Consider the following 15,988-nt stretch of genomic DNA (forward strand, 5'->3'; position numbering starts at 1 on the left):
CCTGCAGTTCTTTAGATGTTGTTCAGGGGCTTTTGTGACCTCCTGGATGAGTCATTTATGGGCTCTTGGAAGTTTTTTTTGGCTGGCAACTCCTGGGAATTTTCACTACTGTTGCACGTTTTGTGGATAATAGATGTCACTGTGGTTCACTGGAGTCCCAAAGACTTAGAAATATCTTTGTAACCCTTTCTACACTGATAGATGTCAGTGACTTTGGTTCTTATTCATTTCTTTATATCGTGGCATTATGTGTTGCTTTGAGATCTTTTAGCTTACATCAGACAGGTTCTCTTTTATTGATTCAATTGATCTGGACGTAATCAGATTTTGATTTTTTTTCTATGATTAATAAAATACTTAAGTTTACAAAAAAACCCAGTGGAAACATATACAAGGCTGGATGCAATCTAATTGCAACTCGTGGGGGCAGCAGTGTGAATTAAGAGACGCAGTCTGCTGAGAATTGAAAAGAAGTAGAAGAAGCAGCCCCGTTAACCTCGTGAAGCGGGAACTGACAACTCACCGCTATGGACTGGTAAACATTATTTTTAAGCGTTATTCAGCAGTTATACACATTTTACTCTTATGTATGGTTAGTTGGGCATGTGTCTGGTGATTACAGACCGTTGGATTTTTATTTAGTCCGCTAGTGTGCTAAATTCAGGGACTTCAACTTTGTTAGCTAACGTTAACAATGCTAACAGCGCTAATGCTGCCGTTCACAGTGAGTGGCGATGCTAACCAGCTAAATGCTCTGGTTTGGGTACAGTTGACAGTCGGTAACAAGAGCTGCTTTCTAGGGTGAATAAAATAAGAATTAGTGGTTTAGTAGAGCTGTTAGCAGCCAGTATTTTGGAAGAACTACTGCAATTAGGGAAGTATTACATAAAGTTAGATTTACTAGGTTATAACTGAACTACGTTAAGTGTTATAAAGATTGCAATATGTTGTTGTTTTATGAGTACTAACTTTTGATATGCTCTCAGCTATATATATCGTGGCAAAATTGTTTGCTGTAGTTGTTTTATTTACATTGCATGGGTTCACACAGACCTGTGACGCTTCTTGTTAGTTTAGGCACAGTTAAAGCCAGTGACTAAAATTGTTTTTTAAAGAGAACCGTCGGAAGTGCCACGGCTTTTTTGTGTTGAACCCAACAGTAACCTTTTACAAGTGATTAGAAAATGTAATTGTCTTTTGTCTTCTTTTGACTGCTTCTAGTAATTTAAAGATTTAAATATAATGTCAAGAACAAGGTTGATGTCCAGAGCTGTGGCAGCTACAGAGAGATAAAGATGATGAGCCATACCATGAAGCTCTGGGGAAAGAGATGTTGAAGCTAAGAAGTGAGGTGATTAAAAAGCAGGAAGCAATATGGCTTCACGAAAGGGCAGGTTTGCAGGATCTTAGACCTGCTAAAATGTATGGTTTGGAGATGGTGGCATTGAAAAAATAGGTCGTCAAGCTGAAGTGACCAGGATGGACAGGATTAGATACAAGGACAGCTCAGGCTGAGATGGTTTGAACATGTGCAGAGGAGGGATGGTGGATATATTCGACAAAGGATGTTGAAGATGGCCTCAGGAGATCCACGGATGGTGTAAAGGTGGACTTGGAGAGGAGAACTTTAGGGAAAGGATGACGAGTAGAGAGATGATCTAATGTCGCGACCCCTAAAGAGAGCAGAGAAAGAAAAAAAGATGTAAATTCAGTGGTGTAAAAGCCTCTGAACTGCACATAAATTAATATGTTTATAATTCTCTAGGTAAGGTGCTTTCTTGTGCTTCATCTTGTCCTTCAGGGCTCAGAGTGAGCTGCCATCTCCGGTGGTTCGAGACGACGAGGTAACGGTTGCTGCCCGCAGGAGGAGAAAGAAAGTGGCCTGTATCCTGCTGCAGAAAGACTTTGATCTGATTCCTGTCCAGCCCCTACACCAACCCACTCAACCCAGCAGCTGCTGATGGGTCTTTTAATAAAGGGGAAAGTTGGAAATGTAGCTGCAAGCTTTATGGTACATTCACCTTTCTAAAATGGGACCAGGAACCTGTAACCCTACGATTTAAACTGTGATTTGTCCCCTCTTGTCCATTTTAGATGGTGGAGTCTCAGAATTGGAGGGCTTTATAACCTAGTTCAATTAATGTTGGTTGGTTTGGAGTGCTTCATTTGGTGGAGCTTCCACACAAACGCATAAACACAGTCCAGGTGGGACATGGTGTATGGGTTGGATTATAAATGAGCTCCCGTTGGTGTGTTATTGTATGGTGCAGAAATTGCTGTGATTATTGAGTCATGGTTAAGATCTGTAGTATGAAGCAAGTGCAACAAATCCTAAAATCCCAGCAAGAGATTCTGGGTATCATGATGACGATTATCAGCAATCTCTCTTGATTGTTTTTTTTATTTAAAAAAAGTGGATTTTTTTATTTCACTTTTCTAATGCACTAAACTGACTGATTGCTGCCTGCGTCTGTGTTTAGTATGGTGGCATAAGTAGACTGGAAGAGCTTAATTTATCTGGGGTTTTGTTGTGTGGAGCTGTTTGCTACAGTGTTGATTGATAAAGTAGAAGCTGCTTGTTTTCCTGACTGTTGCTGTCAGTCCCATCACCTGGTAGCGGCAGCCCTGTCATTTCCACAGTGACACCAGCCCGGCCCCTGCTCAGGAACACACCTGCTTCACTCTTCAGACAGGCGGGTAAGATACACACACACACACACACACACACACACACACACACACACAGAGACAGGACAGGTATCAGAGGCATTTATATTTGACAAAATCTCCACTCTCTTCTCATTCATCTGTTTGTCTCAGTTACTCCCAGAGTTCCAGATGTTTCATCCATTTTGGCCCCAGGAGGCCGAACGCCTCGATACACACACACGCCCAGAAACGCACTGAGCAGTCTGGTAAGACACACACACTTTTCTATTCATGTGTATATATATTTTGTTAAATAAATGGAAAAGTGAATTCTTTGAACTTCTACTGTTTTCCATGACACAAAGAATGGTGTCTTTGTGTCAGCGATGTCACAAACTTTCTTTAATGTGAAAATACAGAAAGCAGAAAAAACATATTGATTAGTGAGGGTTTTGTTTAGGTAGTTGAGTTGTGATTGGTGGAAATGCTGTCACTAACCCAAACAGGCCAGCTGCTGACCAGTTAGCTTGCTCAGATACTCCAGACCTTCAGTGTATCAGTTTTGTCAAACCCTGCTTGAACTTAATGATGTACTACTTACAATCATATTTATGTTGAACTCATTGCCAACTCCATAATGATGCTCTGTGTGTGTGTGTGTGTGTGTGTGTGTGTGTAGAATCTGGACGACAGTGATTGGACTAACAGCATGTACACGTCGCCTGTTTCGGGTCTGGAGAACACGAGTTTCTTCAGAGAAGATATCGGGAACCTCAGCTCAGCTCTCCTAAAGGAGGATGACCCAGGAGAGGCTGGTGAGCAAATCACCTGAGCATGCCCAGTTACTCTGCAGGTGTCTTGTTGTTCCCGCTAACGCTCCGGTTTTTGCTCCTTTAAGCCGCTGCCAGTCTTTTCCCAGAGTTCCTCGGGGCTTTTCTGAAACACTCTTCCTCGGCCGTGTTTGAGCTACTGGATGATTATCAGGGGCTCTGCCAGGATAAGGTAGGCGAGTTTGCTTGATGTGGTGGGAAAGCTGTGCTGTGCTCATTTTAAATGCTCTCTTGTCCTCCGTCACATGCCTTAAGGTGGATGTGCTGCAGTCTGTGGTGCTCAGAGCGGGTCAGAATAGTAAAACAGCTGGCGTCCGTTGGCTGCTGCAGCAGGAGAACTGCACCTGGAGGCTCATCGCCTCGCTCTACAGGTACCTAATTCACTGATTCACTTTCTGTAACTAATTGGCTGTCTGGTCGACTCTCAACAATCAAATGTGTTCATGTAGAGATCGGGTCCAGTTGGCGCTGGAGGATGACCTCATGACAGACATGGTTGTGAGTAACGTATACTGGATTGTTTTTGGCCTCTTTTAAAACTACTCGGAGCTCTAGCTTCAGTAAACAACACAATCACAGCAGGAATCTGAGTCTTCTGGAAGCTGTAATGATTACCTGTTTGTGTTTGTAGGTGCCCAGCGAGAGCGAGAAGGTTGTAGTGGAGCAGCTTTTCCAGAGAGATGCCGTCATACGACAGAGCCAGGTAGCTAACACACACACACACACACAAAAGAAAGAGTTACAATGATGAAGGTTTGCAGGTTGTCTGAATAGAATAGAATAGAATAATCCTTTAATTGTCCCACAAGGGGAAATTTGGGTGTAACAGCAGCAAGAAAGACACATATACAAACAAGACACAGAACAGAAACATACACAATTTGTACATATTTACATCAAGGACAATGGTTACCAAAAACAGAGTACTGTACCGTTATTAAATTAAATAAAATTAAATGAAGTTAAGAGGCAAACCCTGGTTATAGTGTGAATCGGTTGATAAAATAGTGCAAGTTACAGCGCTGATGTAAACCTCTGTTTGTTGGGAGCAGTTTTGATTGTACAGTCTGACAGCTGTAGGGAGGAAGGACCTGCGGAAACGCTCCTTTGTGCATCGAGGATGCAGCAGTCTGTCACTGAAGGAGCTCTGCAGTTCAGCAACATTTACATACACGGGGTGGGAGACTTTGTCCATCAGAAATGTTATTTTGGCCAGAGTCCTTCTGTCTCCCACCACCTGCATTGGGTCCAGGGTGCATCCCAGAACAGAGCTGGCCTTCTTAATGAGTTTATCCAAACTCTTCCTCTCAGCTGCCGATAAACTGCTGCTCCAATATACAACACTGTAAAAAATGACAGATGCCACCACAGAGTCATAGAAGGTCTTTAAAAGCGCTCCCTGTACTCCAAATGACCTGAGCCGCCTCAGCAGGTAGAGTCTGCTCTGACCCTTCCTGTAAAGAGCATCAGTGTTGTGGCTCCAGTCTAGTTTATTATTCAGGTGAACACCCAAGTACTTATACGAGTCCACTATCTCAATGTCCACTCCCTGGATGTTCACTGGTGTCAGTGTGGTGGGTCTGCGTCTGTTCTACAGGGCAGATTTAATCATGGATTAGCTGCAATTAGGGTTACATGATTTCTGTCTTTTTGTTAGATTTTAACAGTAAATCATTCAAAGATGAAAATGGTGAGTTAACTTGGATCCTTCTGGATCCGGCCTGCACCATTAATGAGTTTATCTCAACTCTCGGGACTTGTGTAGCTTTATTGATCTCAACCCGACCATCCTGTGCTCCTGCACAAAACTAAAGTGAACCTGTACCACATGAAATTAAAGCTGTGTACTTACATTTCCATTGTAGCAACGCCAAATCTTTATTATCTTTAGTATTGGTGGTTGTGGTTTACTTTATTTGTTTTAATTCATAAGAAGCCCTTTCCCACTAGTACCTGCTCAGCTCAGCTCAAGTCAACTTGGTTTTTAGGGTTTTCCATTAGGTGGTATTACCTGGTACTGGGTAGTTTTTTTTTTTTTTTTTTGTTTTAGTAACCTACTCAGCCGGGGTTCCAGCTGAGCTGAGTCGATCCAGAAATGTGACGTCAAGAGACTGAATGCCACTAATCGGACAGTCAGTGTCGTCACTCGAGTGAGTCTTTCACAAAAATCAAAACTTGCATTTTTGAAACTCAACGAGAGAAACCAACACTGTGATTCCCGAGTCTGACTAGAAGCCATACACTGAGCAGCAGGTATAATATAAAACAAGTAGATTAGGTACTAGTGGTAAACAGGCTATAAGACTGCAGAGGGTTTAGGTTTTACTGCCCTCATGTTGTCCTTATAAAATGACCTCATGGTTTTGTGATGAATAAGCGTGGAAATGTGTATGGGCTCAAATTGTGGTCATAAATACTTTGTACTTGTACGTGTGTGTGTGTGTGTGTGTGTGTGTGTGTGTGTGTGTGTGTGTGTGTGTGATAAAAAATTTCTTTTTACACAAGTTACTTTTTTTTTTTTCTTTTTGTTAAGGTCTGGTTACAGATACAAAGCAAAAAAAAAAAAAAACTACGTGTAAAACTCTGGGCTAAACTTCCCTGGCTGTGTGTGACTTTCAACTTACCAGTATGATTTTTGACCCAATTATTCTTCCTTTCAGCTGATTGACCAATGTCATGTCAATCACTAATTTAACAATCCAATCAGAGAACAGATGGGTTTGGCTGTCAGAGGGGTGCTTTACTGAGGATCTCTATATGAATATCCCATGAGGCTCATACAACCTAGGTCCCTTAACTTTCGGTCTCTTGAAAGGATAAAGTTGTGGTGCAGTGTAAAGGCCCTTTCACAACGGACGTGGCATGTGCAGCGCTCACCGCTAACTAAGAGCTAAGGATCCAAAATTTGTTGAGCTGGCCACTGCGCTTTTTTTTTCTTTCTTTTTTTTTCTTTTTTTTTTGTGCCACATCTCTACATTTGCATGCGCCTGCTCCTTGTAGTTTCATAACATGTATATCTCTGACTTTATATCCTCTAAGAGAGTTTGTGTTGTATTATGTTCAAATGTTCAATAAAAACATGTATGGCTCAGTCACAATGAAGAAAGCTGTATAATTATCCTGACTAGTGAAGAGTGTCATTTCCACAACACTGCTTTCCCCCCCGTGCACCCCTGAGGTGCACAGAGCCGTTAAAAAGGATCTGGAGGTCCCTGTGTAAGCACGTAAACCTGCGACAAAAAATTCATCAAACTCTGACACGCACAGACTGTTTTCCTTCGTGGTGATGAAGGAAAACGCTGGCACGTGAAAGGACACTTGCTCTTCCAGGACCTGAAGCACGCTAAAGCACCCCTCCGACAGCCAAACCCATCTGTTCTCTGATTGGTCAATGTCATGTCAATCACAAATTTAACAATCCAATCAGCTGAAAGGATGGAAAAATTGGGTCAAAATATCTTACCGGTAAGTTGAAAGTCACACACAGCCAGGGAACTTGAGCCCAGAGTTTTACACATAGTTTTTTGCTTTGCATCTGTAACTAGACCTTAACAAAACAAATTTGTAGCTTGTGTAAATATTTTTTACAAACACAAATCTTTTTTACACACACACAAATTCTCATCTATAGATGCACAAACATAAATTTTTTCAGATATTTTGGTTTATAAGATTACAAAACTCAGTTCACAAAATATTTATGACCACAATTTGAGCCCATAAATGCGCCCATAAATTTGTTTTCTAAAGTGAAAACAAAAGTCTGAAACTCCAGAACAATTAGACTTGTGTGGTGTTCTTTATTAGTTTTCATATTTTGGTAAAGTCTTTTGATCTTGATGGTATCTGGACTCTATATTTCCTGTGATCTAATGAGCCGATTGTAAGGCTAATTGTTTCCCTGGTGGCCGCTGTGTTGCAGCTGGTCGTTGATTGGCTGGAGAGCATTGCCAAGGATCAGATTGGAGATTTCTCTGATAACATCGAATACTACGCCAAAAATGTGTGCTGGTGAGCCCCTTTGTTTATTTATGTAAGCATCAAGCCCACATTGTTATGTTATTGTTATGTGCATTAAAGTCATCGGTGGGGTATTTGTGTTTTAGGGAGAATACTCTCCACGCGCTGAAGATGAGGAGGAAGAGCGGCACCACCTTCACAGTCCCTCTGGTCACTGAGCTGGTGAGGCCTGTTACTGCAAACATAATCGCATAATTTCTTTGTCCCCTATGTTTCTGAATGTGTCCATAACGTTTGTGTGTTTAGGACCCAGATGCCCCCCTCCGGCAGCAGCGCCCCCTGGCTGACCTGGACAGAGAGGACGACGCCCGGCTGCTGAAGAACCTGTTCACACTGATTAGAGCGGGGATGACCGAGGAGGTGAAGAGACATCGAGACGCACTGCAGGGGATAGAGGGGCATCAATAAACTAAAGTTTTTATCAAAGTTCACCTTCCAGACAAATTCAACTCAAAGTGCTTTATAAGACTGAAACCAGTCTTGAAACTGATTGCTACCCGGAGTGGCAACCGTAGTTTCAGGTTCAGATTCACGCTCTAACTCTCATCCCAGCCTCTTCAGTCATGGTAACAAAAAATCAAAACACACTCAGTGTTTTGATTAAAAGCTGAAACAAGTCAGGCTTTTAGTTGTGTTTGTCTCTGCTATGATCCAGAAAATGTATACGCTCTGAAGGATTTCCACCAGGAAAGCTGTAAAGCCCGGTGGCTTCAGGATAATCAGAGGCAGATAATTTAATGGTGCACTTTATTGGTGTCGTGCTGGTGCTTAAGGTGATCTTAGCTCCTGAGACATCATGGAGGATCTTCCAATCTCTTAGGTGCACCATAAGGACAGGAAAGCTGAGAGGAGCTTGGAGCACATAATGAAAAGTTTTGATGGTCTCTGGTGGATGCTGTGAAGTTTCATTTCCTGTTCATGTCTTCAGTGGTTTGTCTTTGTGTTTTTTCAGGCTCAGCGGTTGTGCAAACGCTGTGGTCAGGCCTGGAGAGCAGCAACTCTGGAAGGCTGGAAACTCTACCATGACCCCAACATGACCTCAGGTACTGTCTGGCCCCAAAGTAAAGAGCACAAGGAGTGATGTTACTTAAGTTTAAATATCTGTGCTCAGCCATCCAAAGCAACGAGAGAAATTCTGTAAGAAATCTGAGCTCATGGCTTTCTGTTTTTCAATATAATGACACAGAAATGCTGCTGTATGAAAGAGCGGAATCTGTCAGCATGACAGAGATTAATTGGGAATAATCTGTAAAAACAATGAAAAAACAATGTAAAATTACTATTTGAAGTTCAGGAAGCTTATTCCCCAGACTGACCTGTATTCATAAAGCAGAAATCTTGTAATTCACAGAAATAGCCCTTTTAACCCTTCGGCTCTAAAAGGCTGATGGGGTGGTGACATCACCCCGCCGAGTGAATGCAACAACTCGAGAACGAGGTGATATAGAGCTCAAATTAATAGGGGCTTCTACCAAAAATCTCAGACTGGTTTGAATCTGTGACAAAGGTCAAAGGTCCAGTTTTTTTTAAAAATCTTCTAAATGTGATAACTGAGGAACAAGGTGACCTAGGATTTTAAAATTGATAACATAGGGGTGTCCACTAGGAGGCTGATGGGTACTACTGGCGGCTACCTGTCTGTCTGTCTGTCTGTCTGTCTCTCTCCGTGTGTCTGTCTGTCTCTCTCTGTGTGTGTGTGTGTGTGTGTGTGAATAGATGGTGAAATAACATCTTTCTGCCATTTAATTATTTACCTATTGCTAAATAACTTTGGTGTAGTGTGAATGGCCATTGGGGAGGTCTGAAGCAACTTAAATTTGACACACCTGCTTTAATTGGAGAAAGGAAGAGGAACCACCATGATAATTACAATTCCTGAAGCCTGGGCTTGCTGCTCAGTGATCATTAACTGTATCCATGTTTAATATGTACATCCACCATTGTAACAGCATTTATGACAAGAAATAAGGAAACGCAATAGGACCCTAATTAAAGGAATTTCTGGGACTTTTCCCACCTTTTTAAATACAAAGTATACCTGTACGATCCTTCTCTGCATGACTGTCTATCTGTCCTCTTCTCTCTGCAGGTGGTATCGAGTTGCAGCCAGTTGAAGGTAACCCACAAAGAGGCATATGGAAGGCCTGCTGCTGGAGAATGGCCGAGGAGGTATGCCATGCATTACCAAATGTGTGAGAAATAAGAAGGCTGAGCTTGTGTTCAGTCAAGCTTGAAAATGAGAAGAATAAAGCAAAATAAAATGTGGGTTTTAGGAGCAGTTAAACAGATACGAGAGGGCGATCTACGCCAGCCTGAGTGGGAACCTCAAACCGGTAATATAACCAGTTTTTGTGTTAATCAGAAATCAGCAGCTCAGTCACCTCTGTGTTTACGGTCAGTCGAATCCTAGATAATGGCAGACCTGACTCTGTGTGTGTGTGTGTGTTAGCTGCTGGCAGTGTGCGAATCGTGGGAGGACTGCGTGTGGGCGTATTTCCGAGTGATGGTAGACTCACTGGTTGAGAAGGATCTCATGTCTTCGGGTATGGCTCATCACGAGGTGGAGATGTTACCACGGGAGTACCTGGAGGCCAAGTACGACACACACAGAATAAAATAAATAAATTAAAAAAACAAAACTGCTTCGTCTCTGATCTACTGCCTCCTCTTGCAGCTGGACCATGGAGAAAGTGTTTGAGGAGCTTCAAGCATCTGAGTTGAAGGTAAAACCCGTTCTAACTGAATGTGATTGGTGGGACATATTGAAGTTGCACAGCACAGTAAACCAGTGTTTGTTTATTTTTCTGTGCGCAGAGGGTGCTGGAGGAGACGAGAGAGCATTATCACGTCATCCAGAAGTTTGTCATCCTGGGAGACCTGGATGGTAAGACCAGCTCTGACCTGACGGGTCGCATCAAACATGTAAGCTCCAGTTTCTCATGAACCCCTTTATGTTTGTGTCTCACTCAGGCCTGTTGGAGGAGTTTTCTGATTGGCTAACTGCATCTAAACCCCTCCCCTCGCACCTGCTGCGCTTCATGGCTCACCTTGTGCTGTTCTTCCGCTCCCTGGGTTTGGCACTAAAGGTAAAATCCACATTAAAGGTTCTTACAGGTCATTTTATGAGAAATTTTCACTTTAGTCTGTATTTAATTTATAGATACTGAGCGCTGATTGGATCAATGTAATGTAACTTACCTTTAACCTCACTTTTAAATGTATTTTTCAGCTTCTTGCCTAAAGTAATGAAGACAGGACTGACAAACTCTCAAAGAATAAATAATTAATCAACAAAACTGCAAACAGTGAATCACTTTTTCATGTTTGGTCATGTTTCCAGCCTTATTTTTATTTTATTTTTTTTATACAAATTTTGAGTGTAAAGAATGGAGCTGGTTAGGCGTGAGGTACACTGTGTAGTCCAACAAATGGGCTTTTTTTTTTTATAACCCCCCCCCCTCTATGAGCAAGCACTGGGCACCTTTGAGAAGGGAAAAACTCCCTTTTAACAGGAAGAAATCTCAGCAGAACCAGGCTCTGAGAGGAATTTAAGTGGCCCAATTATATTTTCAGTGAATGAGGCGTTCACATCGAGGATAATCAGTTTGTTTACGGGTTCACATTTTTAAATGTCGTGTTCCCACCTCTCGTCTCTAGGAAGAGGTGTGCGTTGATGTGGTGAAGGCGTACGTCTCCCTTCTGATCCAAGATCAGCAGACAGACCTTGTGGCAAGCTATGTCGGCCAGCTTCCTGCCGATCTTGCAATCTCTCAATACGCTGCCTTCCTGGAGACTGTCACCCAGCCGGAACTCCGCCCCCGCTGCCTGCAGCTCGCCACTGAAGCTGGTGAGACAGACGCTGTTACACGCTGAGGTCAGTAAGAACAGACGCTTTATCACTGAAAGAAAACTGACCGTGTGTGTGTGTGCATAGGTCTGGATGTTTCTGCCATAACCAAGCTGGTGGTGGAGACTGTGAGAGAGACAGACGACACAGAGTTCACGCACCACAGCCAGACGCTGGAGACAGGAACTACAAAGGTAATGACCAAAGTGTTTACTTTGGATTTAGTTTCTCTTATGAGGTCATTCAAGTAATTTGTCTAAATTATAAAAAAAATGTAACTTTGCACATGTGTGGGAATGTATTAGGGCAGTGTTTCCTAAAGTAGGGGGAGCGCAGAGCCATTGCGGGGGGGGGGCAGTATGAATTTAAAAAAAAAAGGAAAAAAAAAGAATGCTTGGACACTGCTAGCATAATGGACAGGGTTTTGATGGGGCTTCCACACAAACGCAAAGCAGAAGATGAATGAACCTTCGCCACATACGTTTCCAAACCAACTTCCTTTCAAACCAAAGACTAGAAAATATGGTGACACATATCTTGCCTTTGGCTTCACCTGCACAACGGTGGTGCCAAGATAGGTACCCAGAACAGAATTTGTTTCCCCTGCTTTGGGAGCACGCGCTGGGCTGTCCAAATCACGGGCAAACAGTATCCCACATTCTTGATTTTTAGTTCACAAACACTTCTTATAATGAAATTTTGGCGATGTTAGCTCTTTATACAGTAAAGTTACAGTGGGATACAAATAATATCATGCTGATCCTGCCACAATTTGTTCCCCCGGTTAAAATAACAAACAGTATCCCACAGCTGTTTGTTTTTAAACCCATTTTGTACAGAGAGACATTTTTGAAAAATGTATTGATAGTAGTGTTGAATAGTATTACACAGTAAAAAATCAACAACAACTGTACTTAAATTAATTACACCATAATGATGTTTTTTTTTTTTGTTTGTTTTTTTTTCTGGGCCGGGGATGCGAAGATTTTCTTGTAAAACAAAGGGGGACCTAGCAAAAAGTTTGAGAACCACCGTATTAGGCCTTTGGTTTAAACCTTTAAAAACTCTACATAAAATTTTTTATATGTGGAACATCTTAAAGCTAAACTGCCTTATTTAGCAGAGGTATGCAGAATGTTGCAGTGTTGGTGAACTGTGAACTGAAACTGGAAAAGATATTTAAGGCCACTTGCACAGTTAAATTCAGCAGCCATCACGCACAGTGTCTGGAGAGTGTGTGGTTTGCGTGCTACGAGAGCTTCACGCTCTTGCAGGTAACTCTGCTCTTGGATCTGAATCCTTCCTGCTCGACTCGACTGACTTTTCACAGGAAGTTACCTGCGAGAGACTGACTCTGCAATGAATACCTGCACCCTTGAAATTAATTAATTTGCTAAGGATTTTTTTTTTTCTTGCACCGAACTTCTGACATAAATATTATTCCATATACGCAAGTCTGCTGGGTCGTTGATGTGCCGTATCTCCACTTTTTAGAATTAGAATACTTAAATAATCCCTAAGGGAATTATGTATTTTATGGCAGTTTGTTTGGAGCTGGCCTATATCAAACACAAGCAAAAACAATAGTATGAAGTTCAGAGAGATAACAGGAGAAATTCACACAGCTGCAACAATGTCTGTTTCCGTTTGACGAATGATGTTTTCTCTTCAAGCACGTCTTGATCAGACCAGCTAATTTAGGGTCCATATGAACAGTGATGTTCTAATCCAAGTGTTCATCAGGCTGAAGATGTTTTGTTCATGTAAAAATGGCTACAGTGATGTTGTGCTCTGATAGGAGGACCAAAGGAAGATTGATGTCATTGATTGGCTCCTGTATGACCCTGCCCACCGAGCTGAGTCCCTCAAGCAGTCAAATGCCATCATGAGGAAGTTTTTGGGTACTCTTCTTTTTTTCTTTTAGCTGTTTATTTATTGATGGTTTTGTTTTATTCCAATTAAATTGCGATTCAGTGGTCAGCTGACTTCCTTCGTCTGTCGTGCCTTAGCTCTGCAGAAACATGACGCAGCCAAGGCGGTGTTCTCTAAAGTCCCGGAAGACTCGATGAGGGAGATCTGCTCACAGTGGTCAGGAATCAGTCAGACCACACCGCTTCCTGCTGAGGACGAGAATGCCATCAGAGAACACCTGTGCATCAGAGCCTACCTGGTCTGTTAGCAACACCTCTCTCCATGTTGTTTTTATAACCTAGTTCACTGAGATGTATTGGACTGAACGTGTGCTTTGATGGTCCTGCAGGAGGCCCACGAGGCGTTCACTGACTGGTTCAGACACAGCAGTTCAGCCCCACAGAAGCCGGCACCGGCACCCGAGGCCAAATTCACAGAGAGGGTAGCCAATGAGATGAGGGAAAAGGAGTACCAGGTATTTTATTTATTTATTTATTTTTAATGTAGTTAAGGCATCAGTATTTAAAAATAAAAACTTTACCACTGCAGATGTTCCACATGTGCATTGTCTGGTTTTTCAGGCCTCGCTATCCGCCTGGTCCTGCCGTTTGGATGCTTTGACGGAAGATGTGAAAGAGAGAATCTACAACGTTCTGCTGTTTGTGGACGGAGGCTGGATGGTCGACAACAGACAGGTTACTGCTTAAATCACAACTCACAAACTCTAAAAGGTTAATTTAGGAGCATCAGCTACATTCATAACGTGACCATGTGGTAATTTAATATTTGGTTGGTTGTGTTTTCAGGATTCAGAGCCAGACTCAGAGCGCAGCCACCAAATGGCAGCTTTGCGCTCTCTGTGTCTTCCACGCCTTAGCTTCCTGCTGCTCAGCGTGCTGCAGAGCTCCTCGAGACACCAGGAGGCGCTGCGGCTCGCTGACATAATCTCGTCTGACCAGCACCGCCTCTACCAGGTAACTGAAGCCTGCGTGAACTTCCGACTGTCAACTTATGTTTTCTTTGTCAGGGTATTACTCCAGAAAGCAAGTTTAGCTATCAACTGAGTTTGTTAATCCTAAGTTGAAGGGAAACTTTTCTGTTCCAGAAAGAGAGTTGACTTCAACTCTGAGTCGATTACCATGGGAGCAGACAGGTTTTCTTCAGCAGGCTCTTTTTCTCTGACTCCACCCCTCCTGCTACACCTGAACCGCCTGACTGACACTGTTTTATTTTCTCATTCATGAAGTCGCTGTCCAAGCTCAGAGCAAGGCCATCAGATGATTTTTACAAGCACTGGAATCCCAGTGAGATGTGTTTAACAGGCACACTTTTATAATCATTCGTCAGTATATGTGGACAGAGACATTATTGGACAGTGATGCCGCTTTCAGATTGTCTGTGCCTCTGAAACATTTACATTAGTGAGAAACAAACAGATCTGTGCAAAGCTAGAGACACAGATCACACTGATCAGTGATCTCAATGATCAGTCACTGATCCTGTTGTACTTAGTCACTGATGGAACAATGTCTCACAGCTGACTAACTGGAAAACGAGGCAATGTGGCATTTACAAATTTATGCCTAAGGTGCATTTACCGGAGTCTGCCAGTATTCTTACTTTTATTTATTTAGTTTTGTCCCTCTCGGGTTACAGCTGATTAATTACATTTAAAACCAAATATAAAATTAGGATTCCATCTTCATCTGATGAAAATTAAAGTGGGGTAAACATCAGACATAAAAACTAAAATTATATAAACTTTTATACTGTCTGTGATGATGGAGTTGACCAAGCTAATTAAAATGACTTCAATATTCCTCTAAAACGACCCGTTGCCATGATGAATCGTGTTATTGGAGGTCCATTTATGATGAAGATTTTCTTTCCCTACTTAAGGACAGACTTAACTTGGGGTGAACATACTCGGAGTTGATAGATCATATTCACATCAGCTGTACTGGAACGTGAAACTTGAATTTGTAGAAATTCCTGGTTTCTGTTTCTTTGTTTTCACTCTTCGTTCCTCTCCGCTTGCTCTCAGGTGTTCTCTAAGGAGGAGCTGAGGAGGTTTCTGCAGAAACTGAGGGAGTCGTCTCTCGCTCTGTTGGACCGAGGAGTCGACCCGCTGGGCTACGAACTGCAGTCATGAACGAAGAAACACACACACACACACATAGCAGTGTTTGAAGCGCTGCTGATTTTGTTTTGTTTTTCGATTGTCTGTTTTTTGCAAAATAAAAAAAATTAAAAGCCTGTTTCCTGTAGTGCCTTGTGTATTTTAATTAGAAGCAGGTCCCAGTACACGAGAGCTGCCACAGGTGCCAGTTTGGGTTTTAAAATTAATATATGTACATATAAACAAATTCTTTATTTAAAAACTATACAGTTATTTATGTAAGAAATATTTCCAAACCATGTGCTACTGGGGTAAAATATACATCAACCTCAAAAATATGACTTGATTGTAACATGAATACTTTTACAGCCTCCACTTCACCCCACACTTCCCACAGCTCTGGGTAATGTCAAAGAAATTTCTTTAAAAATGGAAAGCATGATCATATGTATAATTTTGAGGTAAAATAATTTCATATAAAAAAATAGCAATTTACTGATCATATTTTAACATGTCCTGCTAATGTAGACTGGCCTTTATTTTGAAATTAATAATTTATTCTGTTATTTTGCCATTTTTTAAAAAAAAACAGAAACAGGAATTTTATGGCCC

The 15,988-nt window shown here is 42.0% G+C and overlaps 1 protein-coding gene across 2 annotated transcripts; it reads left to right on the forward strand.

Moving 5' to 3' along the window:
• Nucleotides 1-437: 437 nt before the first annotated feature.
• nup107 (nucleoporin 107) lies at nt 438-15,509 on the forward strand. 2 transcript variants are annotated; one of them, XM_063460742.1, is made up of 27 exons: nt 438-535; nt 1,802-1,884; nt 2,602-2,697; nt 2,821-2,915; nt 3,329-3,464; nt 3,548-3,651; nt 3,735-3,850; nt 3,929-3,977; nt 4,111-4,182; nt 7,402-7,490; nt 7,586-7,661; nt 7,746-7,859; nt 8,452-8,542; nt 9,589-9,668; nt 9,773-9,832; nt 9,949-10,094; nt 10,174-10,222; nt 10,314-10,383; nt 10,470-10,585; nt 11,157-11,346; nt 11,434-11,540; nt 13,145-13,247; nt 13,356-13,516; nt 13,607-13,732; nt 13,839-13,952; nt 14,064-14,231; nt 15,302-15,509. In XM_063460742.1, exons 1-27 carry the CDS (start codon nt 528-530, stop codon nt 15,407-15,409), a joined length of 2,727 nt encoding a protein of 908 aa, XP_063316812.1. In that variant the 5' UTR covers nt 438-527; the 3' UTR covers nt 15,410-15,509. The 2 variants fall into 2 exon arrangements, with proteins under 2 accessions (XP_063316812.1, XP_063316813.1); XM_063460743.1 differs by having other exon boundaries at nt 13,148-13,247.
• The last annotated feature ends 479 nt before the right edge of the window (nt 15,510-15,988 follow it).

This window comes from Pelmatolapia mariae, linkage group LG17 (assembly GCF_036321145.2).
Source record: "Pelmatolapia mariae isolate MD_Pm_ZW linkage group LG17, Pm_UMD_F_2, whole genome shotgun sequence".
Classification (NCBI taxonomy): Eukaryota; Metazoa; Chordata; class Actinopteri; order Cichliformes; family Cichlidae; genus Pelmatolapia; species Pelmatolapia mariae.

What these genes read in the sequence shown, in the direction of transcription:
- nup107 (XM_063460742.1), top strand. An exon ending in TTCACTCTTCAGACAGGCGG is followed by an intron (nt 2,698 to 2,820) that starts GTAAGATACACA and finishes TGTTTGTCTCAG; the next exon opens with TTACTCCCAGAGTTCCAGAT. An exon ending in CTCATCGCCTCGCTCTACAG is followed by an intron (nt 3,851 to 3,928) that starts GTACCTAATTCA and finishes GTGTTCATGTAG; the next exon opens with AGATCGGGTCCAGTTGGCGC.